Source organism: Danio rerio, chromosome 23, assembly GCF_049306965.1.
Source record: "Danio rerio strain Tuebingen ecotype United States chromosome 23, GRCz12tu, whole genome shotgun sequence".
Lineage (NCBI taxonomy): Eukaryota > Metazoa > Chordata > Actinopteri > Cypriniformes > Danionidae > Danio > Danio rerio.
Window position 1 is genome coordinate 15,802,350 of NC_133198.1, and position 22,643 is coordinate 15,824,992.

Consider the following 22,643-nt stretch of genomic DNA (forward strand, 5'->3'; position numbering starts at 1 on the left):
CTATAATGACAAAGTGAAAACAGAAATGTGACTGTGTGCAGCTATTTTCAGATCTCTCCAGAAATGTTCTATAAGATTTAGTTCTGGGCTCTGACTGGGCCACTCAAGGACATTCACCGAGTCGTTGTGAAGCCACTTCATTGATATTTTGGTGGTGTGCTATGGGTCATTGTCCTGCTGGAAGATGAACCGTCGTCCCAGTCTGAGGTCAAGATCACTCTGAAGCAGGTTTTCATTCAGGATGTCTCTGTACATTGCTGCATTCATCTTTCTCTCTATCCTGACTAGTCTTCCAGTTCCTGCTGCTGAAAAACATCCCCACAGCATGATGCTGCCACCACCATGCTTCACTGTAGGGATGGCATTAGCCTGGTGATGAGCGGTGTCTGATTTTCTCCAAACATAATGCCTGGCATTCACTCCAAAGAGTTGAATTTTAGTCTCATCAGAGCAGAGAATTTTGTTTCTAATGGTCCGAGAGTCTTTCAGATGCCTTTTAGCAAATTCTAGGTAGGGAGTGGCTTCCATCTGGCCGCTCTACTATACAGGCCTGATTGGGGTATTGCTGCATAGATGGTTGTCCTTCTGTAAGGTTCTGCTCTCTCCACAGAAGAATGCTGGAGCTTAGACACAGTGACCATCGGGTTATTGATCACCTCCCTGACTAAGGCCTTTCTCCCCGATCACTCAGCTTAGATAGCCGGCCTGCACTAGGAAGAGTCCAGGTGGTTCCAAAATCTTCCACTTATGGATGATGGAGGCCACTCTGCTCATTGGAACTTTCAAAGCAGCAGAAATTTTTCTGTAACCTTCCCCAGCCTTGTGCCTCGAGACAATGCTGTCTCAGAGGTCTAAAGACAATTCCTTTGTCTTCATGCTTGGTTTGTGCTTTGACATGCACTGTCAACCCTGGGACCTTATATAGACAGGTGTATGCCTTTTCAAATCATGTCCCATCCACTGAATTTACCACAAGTGAACTCTTCTGAAACATCTCAAGAATTATCAGTGGAAACAGAGTGTACCTGAGCTCAATTTAGAGCTTAACAGCAAAGGCTGTGAATACTTCTGTACATGTGATTTTTCAGGATTTTTTTTTAAAGAAATTTGCAACAATTTTAAAAAAAAAATTCACATTGTCATTATGGGGTTTTGTGTGTAGAATTTTGAGGAAATAAATTAATCCATTTTGAAATAAGGCTGTAACAAAAAAATGTGGAAAAAGTAAAGTGCCATGATTGCTTTCCAGATGCACTGTACATTTTTAATGTTAAAGGGATAGTTCACTCAAAAATACAAATGTACTCACTTACTGTGTTTGTGTTTCTTTATTCTGTTGAACACACAAAAACTAATATTTAGAAGAATGCTGGAAAAAAAGCAGCCATTGACATCTATAGGATGATATTGTTAATGGCTAACGGTTTCCAAAATTCAGTTCAACAGACAAAAAGCAAGTCAAACTGTTGTTTGACGAAGTGGAGGGTGAGTAAATCATGACCGAATTTTCAGTTTTGGGTGAACTATCACTTTAAGTGTCTAAATACAGTGATATTGGGATCACTGCATAGATATCAACACTTTAGATTACAGAACCAAAAAACAGTGGCACTAGCTATGTTTCCATCCACATGTTATGCACATTTTGAGGAAAAAATGAAAAACAGATTCAAATAAGATGCACAAAACACCTTTCAATATTTAATAAAACACTTGTAATAGAATGATGAAGAGATGAATAAACAATGATGGGAATACATTTATCAAATGAGAGTCCATTCCCAATCGTCGACGCAAGATAACATAACATCATTTGTTCAGTCAAATAAAGCTACAGCGGTTTCCCTGGTTGCAGTGACTTACATTGATTATTTATTGCACCAGTTTACAGGGACGTGATTATTTTGTTCTCAACACATGGAATTGAAACAAAGCTTTAATTGCTAATTATATCTGTGGTATTCCATTTTTTCATACAAATTAAAGATAAACTCTACTTTTTCCAGAAATGGGTTCATTTTACTAGTCACCTACGCTGTAAAAAAAAATCTGTAATTTTACGGTTTATTTCCGCAGCTAGTGTGCCGGAAATAAACCCTGTAAAATAACGCCCGTTAAATTACAGAAATTTACCTTAAAATAACAGATATTAAATTACAGAAATTTACCATAAAATAACGGATATTAAATTACAGAAATTTACCAGAAATTTAAATTTAAGGAAATTTCTGTAAACATCCGTTATTTTACTGTAAATTTCTGTAATTTAACGGACGTTATTTTACGTTTTTTGGGGTGCCGGAAATAAGCCGCAAAATTACAGATTTTTTTTTACAGCATAGAGTTAAACAGGTGAGTTCTACCATTTTTGAATTCATTTAGCCGATCTCTGAGTCTGGCAGGAGCGCTCTTAGCTCCACTTAGCATAGATCATGGAATCGGATTAGACTATTATCTTGTTCAAAAATGACCAAAGGGGTTTGACAAATTTCCTATTTAAAGCTTCTGTGGTTACATTGTGTACTAAGACCAAGGGAAAATGATCTAGGCTGATATGTCTACGAACTATACGCTAATTCCGGCATAATAATCAAGGAACTTTGCTGCAGCAGGAGCAATTATATTAGCACCTGAAAATACAATTGTAGTGATCGCTGCAATCGTGGTGATGTGTGAGAGATGATTCAGAACTATTTTCAGATGCTGTGCAAAATCAATGCGCAGGAATATTAGAAAAATGTTATGAACTTTTTTAACTAGATGCTAATGGTCTAATCAGATTAAATGAATTATGCTAAGCTAAGCTAAAAGTTCTCCCTCGAGACCCAAAGATCAGCTGAATGGATTCAAAAATGGCAAAACTCAGCAGTTTAACTGTAGAGGAGTTGTAAAATGAGCCTATTTCCAAAAAAAGTGGAGTGTTCTTTTAGGTTAGGATGGAACCATAGCTAATCCATCATCACGCTACAACACAAAACAACTTCCAGAAAGCTCGAATTCTTTCTCAAGTTTATATTTAACACTTCCTTGATTCTATTTTTGACTACCACAAGAAGTCGTCTCACTTTGTTTTATATTTATGCTCCGCGCCCACTTTCCACCTCTCAGCTCTCTCCGTTTTTATTGTGCAAATCCTGAGTGAAAGTAAACAGCACACAATGACCTCACACACACACACACACATACATACAGAGCTGGAACTCAGTGAACCACAACATGTGAACAAACTCAAAAGCATGGACCACACACACGCACAACACCCTTCAAAACACTAGAGCTTTCTGTTTAGATATGCTTTGCAGCCACTGTGGAAGAGTGTGTCGGAGCGGCTGCGTTTTGTCCAGAGCTGGAAATCAGGGAGCTGGTTCTCCAATTCTGTCTAAAGCAGGAAGGGCTGATTGAGGATGATGAGACAGTGTTTTAGGAGAGAGGAACTGAGAGGAGGAATGGCCAGAGCAGATGCTCTTCATCACACTTTTTCATTTACGAAGACCTGGAAAACACAGACACACAAAGACAAATATTATTGCTCATGGCAGTTAACATCTTTGTGGAGCATATTATGACCCATTTTGACTGGTACAGAACGGTACACCTTTATCATTGCGTTTACACTGCCTAAAGGGTACAAAGGGTACCTTTTGGTGGGCGTGGAGTACGACAAAAAGTTTCAGTCGACATCATTCTCGCTAAGGGAAATGCCTACAGTAAAGCTGTAAGGGTCATTCACATATCATATGAGAAACACTTCTCACAAAACAGATGCTTTAAACACATAAATACTTGTGTATAAATATTTATTACTAACTTTTTATGAACATGATTTGATTATAACTGCAGATCAATGATGTGTGAAAAAGCCTACTGTAACGTCTGTGATTATATATAATAAATAAATAAATAAATGCAACATATATGAACACATACAGAACCTTATAACCGGTTTCCACTGAGTGGTACGGTACGGTTCGGTTTGGTACACTTGTATGGCCGTTTCCTCTGTCAAATGGTGTACCGAACTGAACTGTACTGTACCACTTTTTCGGCACCCTTTCGAAAAGGGTACCAAACACGAGAAAGGGTACCAAAAGGTGAAGCTACAAGCGCAGCTGAACGCTGACTGGTTACAGAGATACGTCACGAGCACGTGTGGAGCTAGCCAAAATGAAAACAAAAGAACCACCATGTTCATACACAGCCAAGAGATTACAGAAAAACTACACGCAGCATATTTAGTCCTTATTTGGGTTCAAATACAACACGCAACATATAGCCCACACTCAGAGCAAACCTCTCATCTGTATCTTTAATCTTCGCCAGCACATATAAACACTGTTAGAGAGTAATTCCGTCATTCTGAGTTCATAATAGTCCAAAAGGGGATGATAAACATGGTAGTTTGTTCATGGTTTAGGCTGCTGAAAGATTCGTTCGTTTCTTTGTTTTTTCGTGTGTTTTGTATTTTCGTGTTTTCTTTTGTCACTCCTGTGTTTGTCCGTTTCTGAAAGGATCAGATGTCAGAAGCACTTCGATAATCACACACACGTTTTTATCAGGGCTTGACATTAACTTTTTTGAACACCTGCCAGTGTGGCTAGTAGTTTTCCAACATTACTAGCCACTCGCCATTTTCACTAGCCACAATTTTGTTGTTGGGAAAATATATTTTTATGCATAAATATGAATTTGACATGCTAAAATGACTTAATTTAGATTTTGTGGTAAGTCCACATGCCTCTTAATTTATTTGACTTTTTGTGTATGTTGTGTATGAGCTTGTTCAGTGAGCATGAGCACATGGGTCATGGTTTCATAGTGTTTTATCACAGTTAGTTTTTATTTCACATGACTTTTCAGAGCTCAAAGGATTTACCAAATTTATCTCTAACCACACTAAAAATAAATAAATAATTAGTTCTTAGCCACAAATTTTAAATAATGTGTCAAAACAAGCAAAATTTAGCTGTATACTATACTTATATTTCTAGTTTAACCTGTACAAAAAAATAGTTTAAACGAAAGCAACCGGTGCTGCTTACAAAAAGACCAATCTCAAGCTCTTGAAACCAACAGGACTGTGGTTGCATGAACAAAACTTTTTGTCAGGTCTATTTGAAAGAGAAACAATCACACCCCTTGCGTTTCCAGGCACGGTTGTTTAAAGAAAGCAAATGCGCGCATGTTTTAACAGTTAGGCCATAAGGTGAACCTAGAAAAAGTGGCTAGAAAATGATTTTCGTTCCCACATCTGGGCACTACTTTTTAAATAAATTTCTGGATAGACAGCACCCTTATGGGTTTTTTTGGTAAAAGTTCTCCTCAAAAAATACTGCAGTTAAGTATCACGCATCACATGCGCTGTTGGCGCAAGTGATTATTCTCTCATTTGGTATTCAACTGGCTTTCTATTGCCAGCACGAACAAAATTTTATTTGTTAGTCATGCTGCTTCTAGATTCTAAGATCGCATTTGCACGAATATTGGGCCATCCTTATTGTTGAACCCTATTTTTAAGAAAACTACAATTAAAAATAAATTTTCAACCAGCCAAAGTGGCTAGTGGAAGGGGCTGTCTAACCCGCCCCAGCTAAAATTTAGCCGCATTTAGCAGGTTGACGGATGTTAATGTAAAGCCCTGGGGCCTCATGTATCAACGCTGCGTACGCACAAAAACTTTGCGTACGCCAGGTTTCACGCTCAGAATCGCTCACGTTTGGATTTACTAACAATGAACTGAACGTGGGAATGTGCGCAGCTTCACGGCAGCTTTCTGGCAGGCGTACGCACATTTTTTGTGTGTGTCTGTTTTATTTCCATTGGCGACTCCTAGAGGTAGTTGTGTTAAATTCCTCTCTACAAAGTGTCTGAGCCTTGCAATGGCAGCTGTATGAGACGGGTTCATCTAGTAGGTATGTAAGGTTTCCATACCATACAGTTGACCAGCCAAACATTAAAGCACAATTTGCAGCAGTCGCCTGTTTTCCCAATGTAATCTGAGCAATCTACTGCACGCACATTGCTATAAAGACACTATCTGAAGATGAATTTGCATGCGTGAATCATAAACATTTCAATTCAATAAATGTGCAAATAAAATATGATGCACAAACTTATTGATGATTCCTACTTGTCTTTCTCATGATAAATAGTGGGCAAAATCTGATATGTAGCGGGGAAAAAAAGAAGAAAGAGTTCATCAGACGCTGGATTCGAGCCGAGTTTATGCTCAAACGTGTCAGTACATGATCACATGCGTCTTACGAGGTGCGCCACTGAGACTGTTAAGGGAACTGCAACATTTTACAGATATAAACCAGACTATTTCTTTTTTTAATGCACCCAGTGCGATGTTCAGACCCAACTGTGTTGACCACATCAGCTAAACTCTCCCACTCTATATTTTTTCTTTTGTTGTTAATTCCGGAGAACAAACTTGCAAATAACACCGCTTTCCTCCGGTCTACCTCCGAAAGCAGCACCTCCATTTCACATTCTGTTCAAAGTTTCTCTTTTTGCTTGATTTTGCCGTTGCTTTTTCGTTGGGTTTTGCCATTAGCATAGTCATTAGCATATTCATACGGGGGAGGAGGCAGGGAGGGGTTTTGTGCTCGTGCATGTTGCGCTCAGTTTCACGTTCATTCGGATGTACAAAATAATATGCGTGAGATTCGGCGTACGCAGTGTTTCATACATCTGAATTTTTTTATGCGTACGCACATTTACAGCTTTGTGCGTACGCAATGTTTTAGTAAGATTTCCATGCAAGTCTTCGTACATGAGGCCCCTGGTTATTATCATCAGCTCAAGAAGTTTGTTATTTCAAATATAGATGAGATTGTGAGCTCCCTGGAGAAAGTAAAGCCGCTCGCTCTTTTAGACGGCCTCGTAAAACAAAAACAGGACACAGCAGATTTAGTTTTTTTTGGCTTTGTGGTTTGCACTTCAAGATGATGACAAGGTTTGTCTGAGCTCGGGTTGACCATGGCTCGTTATAATATGTATATAGTATTAAAATGTAATGTCTCAGATGTGTATTTAAAACATGCCGGTTCTTTTGTTTTCATTCTGCTGCTTGTGTAAGTGCGAGTGACGTATCTCTGTAAACCAATAGCTTTCAGTTTCGCGTCTAGCTCTGCCTTTTGGTACACTTTTGTTGTGCTAGAGACACTTTGCAAAGGGTGCCCAAAAACTGGTATGGTACGGTTCGCTTTTAGGTACCTTTTTACAGTGGAAACGGCCATAACCGTACTGAGAGTTTTACTCAGATCGCATACTGATTTTAGCGTACTTTATTGTATAAAAGTATGCGATTTCGGACGCAGCCACAGTGTCTCAAACTCACAATTGCATGTACACACACACACACACACACACTCTCTTACGCACAAACACAAACTCACACACTTGCACTCACACGCACACATACTCTTACACTCACAAACACAAACACACACACGCACACACACACACGCACACGCGCACACACAAAGTCCCTCTTAACACTTAAACATTAACACAAACAAACAAACTCTCTCCCACTCACACACACTTACACTCATGTTCAAATACTCTCTCTTGCACTCACACACAAACTCTCTCTCATGCTCAAACCCACACACAAACTCACAAGCATGGACACACACACAAACACACACAAAAACTCCCTCTACTCCTTTCTCTTACTCACACACAGACAAACGCACGCACACGCACACATACCCACAGTGTCTCAAACTCACAATTGCATGTACACACACACGCAAGCATGCACGCACGCATGCATGGACGCACACACACAAACACACTCTCACACACAAACACATACTCACACGCCTGCACACTCACACACAGACATGCATGTACTCTCACATTCACAAACACAAACGCGCGCACACATTTCTCCCTCTATTTTACACATACATACACACAGTCTCTCTTAAACATTTTCGCACACTCGCGCACAAACACAAACTCCTTTTCCCACTCACACACACTTACGCACATTCACACTTCTCCCTCTTTTTTACACATACACGCAGACACGAGTGTCTTACACTCACAGATCTCAGTCACAAACGCATATGTACAAAGTCATGCAAACACACACACACGCAAGCACATGCACACGCACACACACACCCACACACACTTCTCCCTCTTTCTTACACATACACGCACAATCTCTCTCATACACATACATACAAGCCTCTCACACACGTTTTCTCATGCATCACACACGCATGTGCACACACTCACACACACACACCTGCTGTGTGATTTATTAATCTCTGAACAGTAGAGTATCTAGAGATAGGACGAGTGCTTCACTCATTTGCCACTAGTCTGATTAAACCGTCATGAAGAATGTCTCAGGGGCAAATCTAATGTGTTTAGCACCTCCATGTGCACATCTTGAAAAAGGGGCTTCTTCTACACACACTCATTACAGATCCTGCATAATTTAAGGCGTATTGAAATCAGGCCAAAACCGCTCTCAAAGGAACAACTCCGAAAAAAACCCAGATAAAACACAGAAAGAGGCAGGTAGGACGGGGAAAAAAAGAGATCACACCACCATACCAAGAAAAGAAGAGGAAAATACACACTTCTATGTATTATTAAAACTCAACCTTGCTCTGAACTCTTCTAACAAGACGAATACACAAACACACACATTTACACGTCATTAAGCTGGTCTGTTTACAGAAATCTGACTCGTCCAATGAGAAGAAATCAGACCATTATCTCAAGAAGATGCTATTATTTTAGCTGGCGCATAAATATTGATGAAAATGTAATTCTGGAAAGACAGCATGGTGGCTCAGTGGTTAGCACTGTCACCTCACAGCAAGTTCGAGCCTCAGCTGGGTTAGCTGGCAATTTTGTGTGGAGTTTGCATATTCACCCCGTGTTGTTGTGGCAAAGACAGGCGCTATTGGTGAATTGACTAAAAACTAAATTGGCCGTAGTGCATGAGTGTGTGTGTGTGTGTGTGTGTGTGTGAATGTGAGAGTGTATGGATGTTACCCTGTACTATATTGTGACTGGAAGGGCATCCGCTGCGTAAAACATATGCAATAGTTGCTGATTTATTTCGCTGTGGCGACCTGTGATAAATCAGATACTAATGATGGCATGGATTTTCTGACAGGTATCCTCTCCAGGATGGAGTAACACACATATCCTTCCTTATGTCTTTATGATTATTATTAAAGTTGAATGTTTAGGGCGTAGACTATGGCCCAATCTAAGCATAGAACGATAACCGTCTCCAAGGTATACCGCGGTTTGGAAAAGTCAAGGTTTTAAAACCGCCAAAACTTTCTGTAATACCTTTCCTAATGTATGTGTAAGATTTTTTGTTTACATTTTTTAGGACAACAGTATCTCCCGTTTTAAATTGTGAAGAAATCTGTGTTTTTTAAACTAATAAAGACCATAATCCATTTGAATTATTTAGCCTGACATGTTTACTACTCCAAAATTTATTTTAAAGGTACTTAAAATAAAATATATTGTGTTTAAAAGGGTAAAAGTTTTAGTTTTAACCCAGACTTTTAAGAAGAATATATTTTATAGCAGTAATCACAATACCGTGAAACCGTAAAACCGTGATATTTTTATCCAAGGTTATCATACCGTCAGAATCTTACACCGGCCTATGCCAATCACAATTCTTGGTTCTTAAAACAGAGTGAGTGGGAAGAGGAAGGGCTTCAAAATTTACCCCTAAGAAATGGGACAGCACTACAGCACCTGCACATGTCATAATATGTCATTGTCATCTTTAGCTTCATATGAGATCATCATGATCTTGACTGCTGTAGTTATTCCAGTTGTGTTATTGTTTGGTACTTGTCTTCAGGAAATCACTGAAGGCAACAATATCATAATATCATGATTATCTAATATGGCAATAAGATTGTAACTGTACTTTGCATTTACACAGTGGCCATGTTTATCTGTAAACACAAGATAACAACAGTAACATTATAGCAGACACTGTAAAAAGCTCATTCCCAGCTGCTAGACTTTTCTGACAGCATATTCGAGTGTCAGAATATTGTGAAACTGCTGTTCATGAGTTATTATTAGGGATTATAGATAGCAAAATTTAGCGGATTTAATTTAATTTTAACGGTAAAACACAAACACGGTTATTAATATATTAAAACATGTGCTTGTTTGTTGTAAAAATTTGTAATGATGACAGAAAAATACTAATTTGTGCATCTCATCCCACGTTGCCGTTGTAGCTGGTGTATTCTGGGAAATTTTCATACCCCTTGGTTTTGAGTGTGGTCCTGGAAAATCTCAGTTTGAAGGGCTATCTAGCCCTTCCTCTAAGCCCTACTCCTTTAAGCTAAAGATAATTGGGACACCCCTACCCCTTTATGTGAATGAGCAAACTGAGGGGTAGGGATAAGTGGAAGGGCTATCATTGTGTCATTATTACAAATTTTTACAACAAACAAGAACATGTTTTAATATATTCAAAACGGTGCTTTACCATCATAATAACAAAAAATAAAAGTAAAACGCAAAAATAAAAAACGCTAAATTTCGATATCTATAATACCTAATAGTAACTCATAGCAGTCCCACAACATACTGACACATCTGTTGCTCAACAGTTGAATATTCTCCAGAAAAGTCTAATATGTAAAGTACAATGTTAATGTTGTTTTCTTGTGTTTAGATGAATATGGCCGAGGGTTAAATGCACAGTACAGTTACGATCTTATTGCCACATTATATCATTATGATGACATAATATCGTTGCCTTCAGTGATTTCCTGAAGATAGTTGCAATTGTCTTATTTTATAAGAAGCAAGAGATCGATGACGTATGATGACATGTGCAGATTCTGTAGTGCTGTACAATTTCTTAGAGGTAAATTTTGAAGCCCTGAAGAAGGGGTTTCAAAAATAAAATTGGGATTGGGCCTTACCTGCCAACACTCCCGTTTTTCCCAGGAGTCTCCCGTATTTCAGACAAATCTCCCGCAACCCTCCCATTTTGTTATTTCTCCAGGAAAACTCCCGTAATTTCATCCCTCCTCCTTCTTGGTACAATCTTTAACACCCCCGGGTCACAGACTTTGGTACAGTATCCTATGTAAACTCAACGGCCGCCCAAAACCAGTTGCATAATACAGTTACTAACACCACAGTACAGTTACTTTCCTATCCCAGTTATCAACAGTGTTATTCAGAGACCTCACCCACGAGATTGTAAGGAGAGCGGCCTACAAACTCATTTGCGAGTGTTGAAGCTGGCTTCTGCTGATGAGACTGCAAACTATCTTCAGTAAACTTTCTTCAATAGAATCTCTGACTCCAGCTCTTCTTCTTCTGACTGACGGGTCATTTTTTGGGTTAAAACTGTAAACATCCCTACACTAATAGATATCCCAGATATTGTGCTGCTTTTCGATGCCAAGATCTGACCTTTAGTAGTTTCACATGAAAAAAAAAAATGTTGGTGTAGTCTTAAAAATGCTAAAAATTAAACATAACCTGGAAACTAATTAATATATTGGTGCTTTTAATGTTAATCCCAGAGCACTTGTTCAAATAGTCCACATCTGACAACAATACAAAACACTGTTCTTTAAGCTGATTTAAAAGCTCCTTTATTGTTCGACTTTTTAGCTTCAGACAGTTTCGCTAATCCCTCACCGGACAAGATCAGAATGCGTAATGAATAGACTAATTAAGAACTTACACTAATTAAAAGAAAACTAACTTTAATTAATGCTTCAGATAAGGGGCAAGCAGGGACACGTGTAAGAGGATCTGCTTTACTTAACTCATGATGAGTCTATGTGGCTGGATTTACACACGAACACACATACATTCTGAGTTTCCATGATTTAAAGGTATAGTTCACTCAAAAGTATAAATACCATCAGTATTCACTCATTCTATACTAACCTGATTGACTTTCTTTCTACTGTTGAACACAAAAGAAGATATTCTTAAAAATGCTGGTGAGCAGCAGCCATTGACTTCAATAGTTAAAATATTTTGTTCCTATTATGGATGTCAATGGCTGCTGCTTTCAACCCAACATTCTTCATAAGATTTAGTTCTGTGTTCAACAGAGGCAACTAATTAATGTAATTTAGTAATAATTCAGTAACTAATTCAGTTTAGAAGGTTAATGTGAGAAAATGGTTAGGGATGTGTAATGTGTGTGTGTGTGTGTGTCTGTATATATATAGTCATAATTATTAGCCCCATGAATTAATAGCCAAGCTAATAGCTACACACACACACATATATATATATATATATATATATATATATATATATATATATATATATATATATATATATATATATATATATATATATATATATATATATATATATAGTTTAGAAGTTTAACGTGAGAAAATGGTTAGGAATGTGTGTGTGTGTGTGTGTGTATATATATATATATATATATATATATATATATATATATATATATATATATATATATATATATATATATATATATATATATATTTTTTTTTTTTTTTTTTTTAAATAAAATATTCCACAAGATGCTGTACAATAATATATTTGTGCATATACATGCATTCCAAAATTTGGAACAAATCTAATAAAAATAAACTGAAGATCAGTCTAAAAATGTGTAAATATGTTGGGGAATATGTTTAATTTGGAACACCCTATATGAATTTAAATATAGTATGGTTTTATTCTTAAAGATGTTTGCCTATATATGACTATAAAGCTTTAATCATTATTAAGAAGTTAAGTGAATAAGAATTGCACCAAATTATGGCAGGTAAATGTTAACATCACTTTGATTAAGCTTAAACTTAAGACTTGAGAGTAAACTTTTAGCCTGATAGTTAGCCTGCCCCAGACCAGGCTAGTTTTCCAGCATAAGTTGCCAGCTTTCGTAACTTTCATAAATTTGATTTATGAAACAGAATCCGCCATTAATAAACAGGACTTACCAAAATAAGCCTGGCTTTTTCTGTAAGCTTGGTTTAAGGAACAGCCTCCTGATGTGCATATTTTGATTTTCTCAGACATATCAAGGTAAGTGTGCAAAGATCACTCTGACATTTTCACACACTCACAGACACACATACACAAACTTTCATTTGCTGTTGTACTCTATACACAATCCAGAAACAAGCTTTTTTTTAAAAATTTTTTTAAGATTTTTATTTATTTATTTTTTTTTAGCAATCTAACGGGTTAATGGTGCCAACTGATGATCAACAGTAAAAATTACAAATTTGACTTCTTCCCAACAGGGAAAACCAACAACAATCAAAAATATATTATTATATGATGTCATAGCTTTGCAATTAAAAAAAAAATGTGGTTATAGTGGAAGACGATGGGTCGAAAACAGCCACCAACAGTATTTTACAGAGAAAAAAAAAGAAAATCTTATGCTGCACAAAAGCTAACAATGCATCAAAGGCAATGTCACTGACCTTTCACAAATCCAAGACAAAAAAATCCAATCCACAATTACTTTTTATATTAAAAATAAGTAATTTTGTGTGTTTTTTTTTACCAAACCACTGACATCAATTATGAATTTGGCAATTAAAGACTTAAAATTCTGTAATTATTAAAACATTTAGTAATTTTGATCAGGACTGAGGTTGATTAATAGATTTATGCAAAATAATTAATTTGTCTGATGCAGTTTCACAGCAGTTTAATTCAGTGGATGTTTTCCTCCCGAACATAACAAAAGGGTAGTTAATTTGAACAGTGCACAAGGGTTAAGGTTTATTCTGATAAATTTTGTTTCACATCTTACAGTTTTTACCTTTTCCTCAGAGTCACGTGTTTACATCTCGCAATTCTGACATTTTCCTGAGAGCTCTAATGTCATTTCTAATACTCAAATTAAATATTTATGAAATTATTTCAAGTGTGATGGTGTCCATTAAACTAATATTTCACTGCTGTGTTGCATGAAGACTTTCAACAGACATAAAGTCATCATTTTAAAGATGATTTACCAGCCTTTTTTAACAGGTCTATAGCAAAATTTAATAACTAAAATCAACATATTTTTTCAGCTAGTTGGCAAGGAAAAAAATCTCATTTTAATTTAGGCAAACCAAACTCCTTAAAAAATGAAATAAAATAAATTAAGTATCTTGTACTAGTTTTCCACAAAGCAGGGAATTCCTTATCTGGATCAAACACACACACAAGCACGCACACACCCACAAAAAACACAGGTACTTACTGAGGCACAGGCTTTAACAGAAGATGAGATGGTTTCTCATTGACATGGTAGAGTGGGAATGGGTCAAATCCACCAATAAAATCAACTGAAAGCCAAACAAAAGGTGAAATTAAAGAATGAAAGAAATGAAACGAGACAAAATAAACCATGAAGAGAACAAATGAAACATGAAATGATCATCACTTGATGTAAATCAAAATCAAAATCATGCATGACAGAAATATGAAACATTTACTGTACACAACAACACCACAGATATCAAACAATGATTAAACAAGTCACAGATTTTAAAAGGTTCATTACAATATTTAAATGTTCTTTACTCTAACATTAGACTACAAATGTTATTTTTAATTGCATCAATCCAAAACAACAACAACTTGTTTTTAGTGCAAATGTGTAGAAAAGAATTGATATGGTCTCACACACACACACGGTCTTGAAAAAGATTTAATTTTCACTAGCAGTACAAAATTCTACTGTGATATTTTTCTCTCACATAAACACCAGTACAGCTATCTTTATGTGGACTTCCCATATATATAATGATTTATATACTGTACAGACTGTATATTTTATCCCCCTACCCCTAAACACAGGGCACCTGTGAGGGCACAGGAAACATTCTGTAGATTTACACTTTCAAAATACTTCATACTGTGTGATTTACGTTATATCCACATAGGGAGAAAAAAATGTCCCCACAAGGTCAACATACAAGGAACACACACACACACACTTTCACAGGAATAAATACGTTTTTGAATGAGTGATTTTGATTATGAGATGTCAAGCCTCATTCACCCCAGTGTGATCGATTCCAAACTGAAAACACACACACACTGTCCCTGCATGACAATTCCAATGCCTCATATTTTAAATAGAAATGAGTGCTCAAGATTAAAACTAAATAATGTGAAATGGTGAGTGATTTCTGTTGGGAATGTCGAAATATGCATTTGCATGACACTGTGAAGACTGTGAGTTGAAGAGATCAGCTATAAATGACAATTCTGTCAATGTTTATTTACCAATATTCTTCCCAATCCCATATTTATTCATATTTATTGGGAACAAACTGATGAAAGCTTATTTCCACAGTAATAAATAAATAAATAAATAAATAGGTAAAGGACTTTTTGTATTACTTTTCCAACACAGGTTCAATGTACTGTAAATAAGTGTTTCGGCTTGCATTGTAAAAAATCCAAAATGTACTTTTACCTACTGTACGTTTGACTGCAGTTTCAAGGTAAAATAAACACTAGAGGGCAGTATGACAACAACAACTTTATTCCTTTTCACACTATTGATATTCACAGGGAAATAATATTGGTGAATAAAGGATTATTGTCATGCAGTGCTTTGCCTAACACCAAAAACCCACAAAACAACTTAATAGTGTCTATGATTTGTAATCATAAGTGTTTGTCTCACCAATTTAGCTCCATATGAACTACTTTTCTGGATTGGTCAGTTTGCTTGATACCTCACTTGGTACAATGTTGTACTTGTGAAGTCTGCGTTTGAAGAGACTATTAATAGGGTTTAGGGAAGAGTTCTTTTATTTTTATTTTTGGCATTTTTGTTTTTATTTGACAGGACAGTGAAGGCTGATTTATACTTCTGCATCAAGCGAAGGTGTGTGGTTCGGTGCAGCCTTCACGTTGTGGTATATCTCTCAGCGTGGCTGTCTGATGTGGACCTCTCAAAAAAGTACAGGTAACTACATGTCGCAATGACGCGCAGTGCAAGCTCTGTGATTGGTTGGCTTGGTATCAGTGACGAGCGTACGCGGTGCTAAGAGCTCCGAGACCAACAAAGCGAGTGTTTACAAGTGTCGAGTCCCATGAAGGGACTCCAGATGGAAACTTTTTTCGTGTTTACCTTATGATTAAAGTTGTTGCACCTCTGCCGGTTTGCGTCTCTGAATGAACTAGTTTTAGCTTCTTGTACATTAAGGTAGCGTTCAGAAAAAACAAACAAAAAAAATCTGCAAAGAAACCTGATACAAAGGAACATTAAAAATCTACTGCTACCTAGCGTCATCGTGGAGCAACACAAACAGTGTGCAGATGTATAAATGCATGACTATGCGCAAGTTGGGGGGGTTTGCACTAAATGTCGGCGCAGTGACCACTAGACGGGGAATTCTCAACCAGTGGGCCACTGCAATCTTGCAAGTGGGCCGCGAGACTTAAATATTATACTATATTTATTTGATTTCATTATTAAATATGTCATGTTAAAATGATAGTAGTAATGGCATTTCTCGTTTTCTCTGATTAAAAAAGACTAATTCGGAATTCGGCAAAAACAGCCTCACTGTTAACTACAGAGATAGCTGTGGCTTAAACTTCCAACCGCTGCGCATCAACTTCTATAAATCAAACCATCATGCAAATGCAAAAGGTAACGATGATTAGAGTTATAATAACCAGCTCGCGCGTGCCCCACATCTGCGACTCGTACTGTATCAGAGTCGCACATGTCCATTGATCTACAAACTATGCGTGTTCTCTTTGTGTTAACAATTTAACATATCCACATAGTTGTCATTTAGTTAACATCCTGCAACGTTTTATAACTGACGCGCTTCCATTCAGGAGGATCTAGCGATACTCTGTTGTGTTTCAGCAGTGAACAGCTGGTCACTGTTCCTGTCAACGAACTCCAATAATGTCCAGCTACAAACCAAACCGCCTTCAGATCAATGTGTTTCAACAGATTTAGAGGGTTTTAACTGTATTTTACATTTAGGGTTAGGGTTACTGTAGGTTGTTTATATAAAAATGTGAACAGTTTGTACAAGAAATTCGTATATATGAAATGTACAACAAAACATTACAAGTAACATGTTTTGGGTTTGCAAAAATGTAGACAGCGCCCTCTAGCGAATTTGTCTGAAACATTCAATTAAATGTAACCGGAGAAACACATTTTATATTTCGCAAGAAATGTAGATTCAGGTAAATATTTTCAGTGAGACTGGGGTGCACATTATGACGTTATATCATATATAATGAAATATAAAAGTGCCATTTTGAGATAAAACTGTTGAATTGTGAGATAAAATACAGAAGTTGGACAACCATTCAGTATTGTCAGATACATTTTTATCTCACACAATTCTGATTTTGCCCTCAAAATTATTAGTTTACATCTCGCAATCCTGACTTTTTCCCTCAAAATTACATTTCGTAGTGGTAACATCTTCCTCAGAGTATTTCTCATTTTTTCTATGATTTTTAATTTCCACAATATTCAAAATTCATTTTTTCAGAATTCTGACTTTGCTTCCAATTGGACTTTACCTTAGAAGATTTTAACTTCACATCTCAGAATTCTGACATTTTAGAACAAACAATTATAAAAGTATATATTATATACTTTTGGTGTGTTCATTGTTGTACATAAATTATAGAAAGTGCATTGGGATATGATGCAATTAAGCTTAAATTTCGACTATGAATGGACAAACAAACCTTTCGGTTGATCCATATAACCGCAACTGAAATCAATCAGCATTTCTTTCTTCATGTTTACATACACTGAAAACACAGTACGGCAAGCCTGAAAATAGCAGAGCTGGTGTGTTTCTCATAAACAACAGGCTTTCTGAGCTGATAACGTGTCATTAGTTTTCACAGGAGCTTCAGAGGCCATGAGCTGTGCTGCTATGTGTGGAATGCTGGAAAAATACAAGCAAATAGATGACTTCACACATACTCCAGCAACTGTGAACCACATATACACACTTCCAAAGAAAACAGCCACTCATTTCTCAAGATTTTGCTCATTCGTGTGGTACAACCCATTTTAGTGGTGGTGCAATCTTACAGTAAATACTGTATATGGTCATCCAAAATAAAAATCAGTGGCTTCAGTGGTGTAAAAATGCAGCATTCAGACCGATGAAGCCAAAATGAGAGGCATATTATTGATTAAGTTTCCAGCTTGATCTCAATGAATTTTCAATAAAAAAAGAGTAAATAGAAGTCAAAATGTTGTAAAAATCCCTCAGCTGAGTGAGAGGAGGACACATTAGAGCCCCGACTGCCTTTAATGTCTAAGATAAACTGATACCTAATCTGACCGATAAGCATTTGTAGTAATATTTGTAGCCATTTTTGTTGATTTAAAGTTAAATAAAATTAGATTTACTTATCAGCTAAACTTAAATTACAGTAATATAACTTAAAGCTTTTAGAAAGTTCAGTTGAAATCTGGTAAATGGAACTTTAGGGTAAGTTTATTATGACGTACTCATCATATTTGATCATACACTTTTAATCAATTCTTTAAAACGGATTGGTATGTCAAACCAAGATACCACTTGGTTTGCTAATTATTTGTCCAATAGAACACAGTGTTTCCATATGGCCGGGCTGTCTTCTTTATCTTTAGAGGTGCCCAAAGGAGTGCCACAGGGATCAGTATTAGGGCCTATATTATTCTCTATCTATATTAATAACTTGTGCGACAACCTTCCAAATGCCTTTTATCATTTGTACGCTGATGATAGAGTGATTTATTGTTGCTCCCCTACATTTTCTCAGGCCATTCAATTTTTACAGTCTGCTTTTAATATTGTTCAGTCTTGTCTTAAGGATCTCAAATTGGTTTTAAATGTAGACAAATCTAAATTAATGATTTTCACAAATTGTTCCACTCCTGTGCAGAACCAACCAATAATTACCACTGCCCAAGGTCAACAAATAAATATAGTGTCCAGCTATAAGTATTTAGGCTTTCTACTCGATCAGGAGCTTTCTTTCAAAGAACATATAGCAAATTTGGTTAGGAAATTGAGAGTTAAGCTCGGATTTTACTATCAAAATGCATCCTGCTTTTCTCTTAAAGCTCGCAAACATTTGGTGTCTGCAACATTTTTACCCTTGCTTGACTATGGTGATGTTTTATATATGCATGCTTCAAACAAATGTCTTCAGCCTTTAAACTCCATCTATCACAGTGCTCTAAGGTTTGTTACAGGCTGTCAAAGACTTACTCACCATTGTGAATTGTATGCCAAAGCTGAGTGGCCTTCTCTGTATGTAAGAAGGTACACCCATTGGATGACTCTGGTCTACAAGGCTCTTCTGGGACTGGTGCCTTCATACCTATGTTCCCTTCTCCATAAGTCTAAAAGCCAGTATGCCCTACGCTCAAGTGAAGCTTATCATTTGACTGTTCCCCGGGTTCGAACTGAAATCGAGAAGCGAGCCTTTAGTCATGCCGCCCCCTCATCCTGGAATACTCTTCAGTCTGAACTAAAGATATCTGAGCTCATCCCGATGACATCGTTTTGCTCTATCCTTTTTAACAAACAACAACAGTCCATTTCTCAATGTATGTGTTTTTAATATATTGAAATGTGGTGTAGCTGGAAAACTTAACTGTATTTTTATATTATATCAATTTTATATTTATTACTAATATTATTACATTTTTATTTTTATTTCTTTTTTATATAAATTGTGTGTTGCAGACCTCTTGGCCAGGTCACCCTTGTAAATTAGATCTTGATCTTAATGTTTTTTTTATCTGGTTAAATAAAGAAACATATATATACATATATACATATATATAAATACATATATATTTGATGTAAAAGTTGTACAGTTGAAATTAAAACATTTTATTATTAAAAATAGCTTAAAGGGGCTAATAATTTTTACCTTAAAATGTTTTTTTTTTTTTAATTCAAAACTGCTTTTATTCTAGCAAAAATAAAACAAATAAGACTTTTTTTTTCCCAGAAGAAAAAAATATTATCAGACATACTGTGAAAATGTCCCTGCTCTGTTCAACATAATTTGGAAAATATTTTAAAAAGAAAAAAATTCCAAGGGGAGCTAATAATTCTGATTTACTTGTAAATAAAAAGTGAGTAAACCCCGATGCTTGTAAAGCAATTAGTGAATTTTACTTTAAAAAAGTGAGAAAACCTACTGCTTTAAATATATTCAGTAAAATAACTATGTGCATAATTATTACAATTATAAATATATTGTTTACATATACATACATACACTTTTTTTCTAGGTCTACTAACACGATACATAGAGTCTACATCTGAGTACGTAAACCATTATCTGAAGAGACAGAAAAAAACCTATAAAATATATACATAAACTCAAATAAAACAGATAACAGCATGTAAACGAAAATATTACTCCATACCAACCTAACCCTCCCTCCGTCTGTTTCCTTTTGTAGTGCACACCTGTAAGGAAGATTACTGAAAATGGGAGCTGCCTTACGATCTAACAATATCCCCATCAAACAACTGTTCCTTCTCTCCCCTCTCAAGTACCTTATGAACGCTTCCCATATTTGAAAAAAGAAAAAAAAAAGCTTTTTATTCTGTAAATTGTAGCGTATTCTTTCTAAATGGAGTTCCCTGAACCATAATTTGAAAGAGGGAGGAGATTTATCTTTCCAGGTTGTCAGAATACACTTTTTGGCTGTTTAAAGGCCATAAGAAATTATTTGTTGCTGAGACGTGGATAATCCAAGCTCGTGCTTTGAAACTCCAAACACATTTAAAAATTAATCTGGATCAGTAGTTTGCTCTGTGATTTCAGAAAAGACATTAAATATTTTTCACCAAAAGTCCTGTAAGCTAGAACATAAGGCATAAATATGAATCAGTGATGCATCAGATATTTTGCATGTATCACATTTTGGGGAGACGCTTTGAAGAACCTTTCTTTCTTTGGTGCTATAAAGGGCCTTTATTGGAACTGCAAAGAACCACTTTTAAGGGTTCCTGAAAAAACCTTTAACAGCTCGGTTCTGTGTAGAACCATCTATGAAAAGGTTCATGACCTAAATGCAGTAAATAAAAAAGAATGATTAAATATTTTTTGCCAAAACAATTTGTCTTGTACAAGTCAGTCAAATTATACAATGTTAAATTGGAAAAACACAAAAACTGTTCAAAAACACATCTTTGCAGAAATTGATAGTTCTTTTATTCCATATGTCCATGTTAACCATATAAAATAAATAAAGGGGCAGTGCACCCAAAAATTAAAAATGACTATAACATTAATTTTGTTTCAAAGCAGTTAAATCCTGTAAAGTGATACTATGTAATTTACTTTGGAACCGTCTTATAGTGCAAGGAAACATGGGGCTACAAAGAACCTTTTATGAGATGAAAAGACTCCATCACTGTAAAAAATGCAGGGTTTCACACAATTCATTCATGTTGTCCCAACAGAAATGGATTACGTTAACCTAACACTTTTAAGAATTTTGTGGATGAAACATAAAAAAATAAGTTGTCCTAGTAAAATCTCAAGAATTGTGATGTTTCAGCTTGTTTTAAACATAGAGTCTGTACAAGCAAAGAAAAAAAAATATTTTTGAGTGATGAATGTTAAAGGTTTTTTGAATAACCACCTACAGCGACAGAACCTTTTCAGAACCTTTATTTTTTTATAATAACCTTTTATTTTTATAAACAAATAATGCAGAAGACATTTTTGCTTGTTTTTACACAGAGATTTACACAAACAAAACTTTGCATTGCATTGGACAGTGGGTAAAATTCGATTTTGATAAGGGGGAAAGCTGTGTTTTTCAGCAGGGTGAATTAGTGGAATAGATAATTGATTGATTATTTAATGAAACATGCTGAATGGGGCCTATTTTTTTTTCCATCACATTAGTATTTCTGTGATCATGGGCATCATTGTATTTACTAAAACACTACTAAATAATGTACTATGCACTGCAGAACATATATTTACTTTGAGCTTTTTTTAATCCTCTGCTTTTCTTTTCTTCCTATTTCGGCTCCAGAAAGATGACATTTTGTTTGGACGTCATTTCATTTAAAATTAAAATTGATGTTGTGCTGTTATATTACTGAAGACTTTAAGACACTTCTTCGGTTTTATATCCAATGTGAGCAATTTGGAGAGATATGTGGAGTCTGTGTAGGAATATGTTATGTCATTCTAGTATAGCCAATAAATAGGGCCAGATGGAATCTGTGGATGTTTTTTGCTATTTCTGCAGAGAATTTTGGTAAAAGTCTGCTGATTTCTGCAGAATTATTTTGGAAGTATCCTAACTAAAACTTTAATATATGAAAGAAAAAATAATATCTTTTAAACTTTTATTTAATGTTTAAAATGCAAATCCAATTAGATTCACTTTATTTGGTAAATAAAGCAAGTTTATCATATAATATATCTAGTAAAAGACAGAAAATAATACTGTACAAACTGCATACATTAGATGAATATTTTCACATTAGCCAATAATATTACTGAAATTAATAAAAAAAAAAAAAACTGAATAAATACAGATTTACACACGTTTACTCAAGTAAATAAACAGAATTAATGATGGCCTAAAAATCTGCGGAATTCTGCGCGTGCAG

The 22,643-nt window shown here is 35.9% G+C and overlaps 1 protein-coding gene across 3 annotated transcripts in view; it reads right to left on the minus strand.

The window, feature by feature from the left end:
- Positions 1-1,674: 1,674 nt before the first annotated feature.
- nkain4 (sodium/potassium transporting ATPase interacting 4) overlaps positions 1,675-22,643 on the minus strand; it is a 140,565-nt gene continuing 119,596 nt past the window's right edge. Inside the window, exons 6-7 of one of the 3 annotated variants that reach the window (XR_012398205.1) lie at positions 14,243-14,327; positions 1,675-3,493 (exon numbers count right to left, since the gene is read on the minus strand). Coding sequence is in view for 2 of the 3 variants with exons in the window: in NM_001113646.1 (NP_001107118.1) it covers positions 3,484-3,493; positions 14,243-14,327 (95 nt within the window). In the remaining variant the exon portion in view is untranslated. 3 annotated transcript variants of the gene reach the window in all.